This window comes from Pygocentrus nattereri, chromosome 2 (genome assembly GCF_015220715.1).
Source record: "Pygocentrus nattereri isolate fPygNat1 chromosome 2, fPygNat1.pri, whole genome shotgun sequence".
NCBI classification, from domain to species: Eukaryota; Metazoa; Chordata; class Actinopteri; order Characiformes; family Serrasalmidae; genus Pygocentrus; species Pygocentrus nattereri.
The window spans coordinates 6,578,562-6,583,478 of NC_051212.1; the positions used below are offsets into that span (position 1 = coordinate 6,578,562).

At 39.5% G+C, this 4,917-nt stretch overlaps 1 protein-coding gene across 1 annotated transcript; it reads right to left on the reverse strand.

The window, feature by feature from the left end:
• Window positions 1–677: 677 nt before the first annotated feature.
• On the reverse strand, window positions 678–4,917 carry aqp1a.2 (aquaporin 1a (Colton blood group), tandem duplicate 2). The gene is made up of 4 exons (XM_017718680.1): window positions 4,536–4,917; window positions 2,187–2,351; window positions 2,000–2,080; window positions 678–1,099 (listed from the first exon to the last, which is right to left on the reverse strand). Exons 1-4 carry the CDS (start codon window positions 4,896–4,898, stop codon window positions 929–931), a joined length of 780 nt encoding a protein of 259 aa, XP_017574169.1. The 5' UTR covers window positions 4,899–4,917; the 3' UTR covers window positions 678–928.

Consider the following 4,917-nt stretch of genomic DNA (forward strand, 5'->3'; position numbering starts at 1 on the left):
CTAACACTTTTCTTAGGCGTCATTCACTGGAAAAATACAGCGACACAACTAAACCCATCTTCTCCTCAGCTATGACCACTGAGCTACTATTACAGTTTTACAGCATCTCTGGTACACTCCTGAAATCATACATCAGAGTATACTAGCGATATTTTAAAATGAATTGCGTATTTAATGAAGTTTACATGAGAGGTAAGATCTACATACATGGTACACACTGCACGTGCAGAATTAACCTTCAATCTTCTGAAATAAAACATTCACATATACAACATATAAGCTACCGTACAAAGGAATTTTTCCATCCAAAAATGCAATCCAACATGTTTGATGTCTGATATTTGATTGTTTACTTTTAGTAGTTGAGCTACGAGGCTAATGTGGCTAACAAGCAATGGAAGCTTATACCCCACCAATTAAGAAAACAGTAATATAAACTAGTACAACTCAAAAACAGTGTTCATCTAAGTCACATATCGCTGTTATCGGAACAAAACCTTGTAGCTCTATTTTTTGCATTTTTCAGTTTTTGACATAATTTGAAAATACCTGTTTCCCTTTATATTGTACAAAAATTTCATGATGAAAGGACTTAAACAAAATGACCTAAAATGACTTGGAAAACGTCTGGTTCCATTGACTTACATTAAAAGTAAAGTAGTTTTTTTTAGGTAGGTTTTTTCCTTCTCCTGTAAAGTAAGGAAATCATTTTGGAGATACGAGGTTTTCTTCTGACAACAGTGACATGTTTTGCATAGAAAAACTTCATTAAAATTCAAGCTTTCATTACATAACTTAACCTTGTAACTCCATCAAACATGTCTCAGCTGATCAGCATTTGGGGTGGGGGTGGGTGAAACTGCATACGTTTGGTTATGAAAGATCAAACTAACGTTTCATTTTTGGGTTTACATTATCGGGGTCGGTGTTACTGTCTAGGCCACTGAGACGTCCCCTCGCCAGAATCAGTCGTCGGCACTTCTGTGTAGCCTTTCAGGGCTCTGGCACGCTTGATGTAGGGCTCACTATGGGGCTGCAATGCAAAGTCATACAGCAGAGCAGCGATCACACCTGCCAGCATGGGTCCCACCCAGTACACCTAAACAAACATACATATACACACATATACATAATACAACATACATGCAAAGTCATTCTGCACTGACCCAACATTTCCCAACAAACATATTCTACAAAGAAGGTGAATGGAGAGAATATTCTTAATGGAGGATTTTAGTATTTGGAAAATTATAGAGTTTGGTAGTGAATGACAGTGTTTATTGTAGACAATGGTGGTCTTTGGTGGTAAATGATGGTGTTTAGTGGTGAATAATGGTGTTTATTGGAAAATGATGGTGTTGAAGAATGGTGCAGTATTGGAAGTGTTGCAGAATGATGGTGTTTGATGGAGCATGGTGATGTTTGGTGATGAATTTGTTGGAGAATGATGGTGTTTGGTAATGAATTTGTTGGTGAATGATAATGTTTGGTGGAGAATGGTGGTGTTTGGTGATGAATTTGTTGGAGAATGATGGTGTTTGGTGGAGCAGGTGTTTGGTGATGAATTTGTTTGTGAATGATGGTGTTTGGTGCAGCATGGTGGTGTTTGGCAATGAATTTGTTGGAGAACGATGGTGTTTGGTGGAGCAGGTGTTTGTTGATGAATTTGTTGGAGAATGATGGCATTTGGTGCAGCATGGTGATGTTTGGTGATCGATTTCTTTGGAGAATCATGGTGTTTGGTGCAGCATAGTGGTGTTTGGTGATGAATTTGTTGGAGAATGATGGTGTTTGGTGGAGTATCATCATGCTTGAGGATGATGGTGTTTGTGGGTTGAAGGTAGTGTTTGGTGGAGAATGATTTGCTGTTGTTTTTGGACAATTGTGATGGGGAAATATGGTCTCATTTTGATTCTTAATAAATAATTAAAGTAGTCATTCACTGTTGCTAAACTGCTGTTAAGCAAATTAAAGGGCGAGTATGAAAGAACTGACTTACCCAATGGTTGTCGAAATACTCTGTGATGGCAGCAGGTCCAAACGAGCGTGCAGGGTTGATGCCACAGCCTGTGTAACTGATCTGCAGAGGAAAGATGAAAGAGGAGGTAAACAAAATAAGAAACAAAGCACGCTATTTCAATCCTAATGGACATGTGATACATATGAATACAGTGCATCACTCTTACTGCAGCCAGGTGCCCCAAAACCACAGAGAGTCCAATAGCGAGGGGTGCAGATCCAGTCACGTCATTTCGGCGCTTGTCTGTTGTGGCGAGGACACACAGAACCAACTGGAAGGTTGCCAAAAACTCAATTCCTAAACCCTGTACTGGAGTCAGACCAGCAGCCAGCTGTGAGAGAGAAAACAGACGTTATTAACCTTCAGTGTAAAGTAGGTAAAAAGAATTCAGGCATCAGGCAGGTGGTTCCCTGTCCCCGTCTTGCTCTGCACACTTAAATCAAGTGCTAATTAAGCCCTTCAGTACTTTGCATGATGTTGCCTCAGGGCAACAAACTCATCTTCCTCACTTGACAATAATGTTACACATATTTAAAGACACTTATAGGGATAACAATAAATAGAGGAGTTTGAGTAAGTCAATGAAAAGCATGTACTTGGTCATTCTGTCTCCTAGTGGGCACATCTAAACCTCTTTTTTAATGTTCACGATCAATGTTTTGTTATGAGAATTTGCAGAAACATGTTTGATGCTTTGAAGCAACATTGTGCAACAGTGGAATGGATGTGGAACAGTGGAATGGATGTGGAACAGTGGAATGGATTTGGAAAAGTGGAATGGATTTGGAAAAGAGGAATGGAACACAGCCCTATCATTTTTTCCCCATTGTCACACAATGTTGCCTCAAGGCAACACACTCCAAAAGGACCCCTGCACACATGACTATTTGTAATGTTTCTGAATTGAATAATTGGGTCTGAAAAAATAAATCAAGGACCATTTTATGCAAGAAAAGTGAACTGAATATGTTTTTAATTTCTCTCATAATGCGTGCAGTAGAGGGTTAAACAAAGGGTTAAATAAAGTCTCTGTGTTGAAATCAGGAAAGTGTTGCCCTGTAAAATTGAGAACCACTCAGTCACAAGAGAACCTGCAGCATGTCTGAGGTCTTTCTGTGTAGGTTAGTATGAAACATCTCACTGAATCACAGCAATGGTGCCCAATCTTGGTTCAGGAGAAACTCTGTCATACATATTTTTATATCCGGGTCATTCTGTGTTTGGAGGGGGAACCATGTCTCAAAAGTTTCAGGGTCTAAAAAGATGCTTAAAATATGAGGCCCAGCTCAAACAGTCCGTCTGTACATTTACACAGTTGACCTCAGATTAAATTAAAACTTTTCCCTCCTGATTCTGAGAGGGAAATTCTGATTCCCTCCTGAACATCTGAGAAACCATTTTTAATATAAAACAATATTTTAAACAAGGTTTAACTTAGGAATTTTGTATAAAACAGTAAAAAATCATGTTTACTTTTATATCATTAATGTTGTGCTACATTTAAAAACATGTATAATAAGAAAAAGAATTTGTTAGAGAGATTTTGGTCACTGCTGTTATCAGGATTACTTTACATTCTAACAGTGTATTCAGCTCAATTGAACTGTATTAAAGCCTCATCGAAGATGAAGCATCTCATGGCATGAGAAGGCGAGTCAGACTCGCTCACTATACTGTAAAAAGTGTCTCGTCAGATATACTTAAAAAATGACTTCATGTGGTAACAAGTAAATGAACTAGTTTGATTCAACCGAAATAAATACTTTGAATCAATGAATCTTTCAATCAGTCATTTTTTGAGTTGAATGAAACTAAAATATAAAATAAAAATGTATTTGTTACCTCATGAGATCTGACGAGACATTTTTTACAGTTCCTTAATTTATTAATAACTTTGTTTATCAGGCAGCACAAAACCTAAAAATTCACACGACACCAGTGACTGTAAAACATGATTGGAATTAAGCTCTCCTTTCTGTATATATATATATATATATGAGACAATAGGAGATGACAGTGAACGTTTTAGGATGAAAGAAAATTATTAAGAAAAATATATCCATCAGAATGGATCAGCTGTATTAGGGCAGGAAAACTCCCAAAATGTACAGGACGTATTTAAGACTTGGAAACATTACAGGAGTTTCAGGTTGTATGAAAATTCCCATTGAATTACAACATTCGCTCTGAAATCCTGATCTGGATTGTAACTAATCAGGCACTAAAAAGTCCTTCCGGAACGGGATCAGTCAAGTTAGAAGTATAAATGTCCAGGACCTCCAGGACCAAGATTGGGAACCGCTACAGTAAAGCTCTCAGCTCCCAACTGAGGTCCTAACTAAGTTTTTGTGTAGTTTCTATTGAATTCTAGCAGTGGTTCCCAATCCTGGTCCTGGAGAACGTCTGTCCTGCTAACTTTAGTGTTTTTCCCATTCTAATCATTTAACAAGTTAGTTAGTGAGCCTTCCACTGTAAATCCAGGACCACATCCATAAAAGCAAGTCAAACAACTCACGCTGTTGACTCCGAGTGAAGTTTCTCCTGGGGTCAGCTTGGACATGATGCCACTGGCCACGACTGCGCCTAGCATCTGCGCTACGACGTAGAGAGCAGCCTTCAGCGCGCTGATCTGGCAGCTGACCAGCATGCCCAGAGTCACGGCCGGGTTCAGGTGGGCTCCGCTGATGTGACCCAGACTCTGAGCCAGCATGGCGATGGCCAAACCAAAGGCCAAGGCCACTTTCACCTCCTGGTCCGGTTTATCGTTGTTCTTGTTGCCAACAGCGGATGCCAGGCCTAGAAAGATGAAGAGGGTCATTCCAACAAACTCGGCAAGCACAGCCCGCCAAAACGAGCCGGACCTGAACTCGTTAGCCATGATGGGTTTTTGCTGTTCT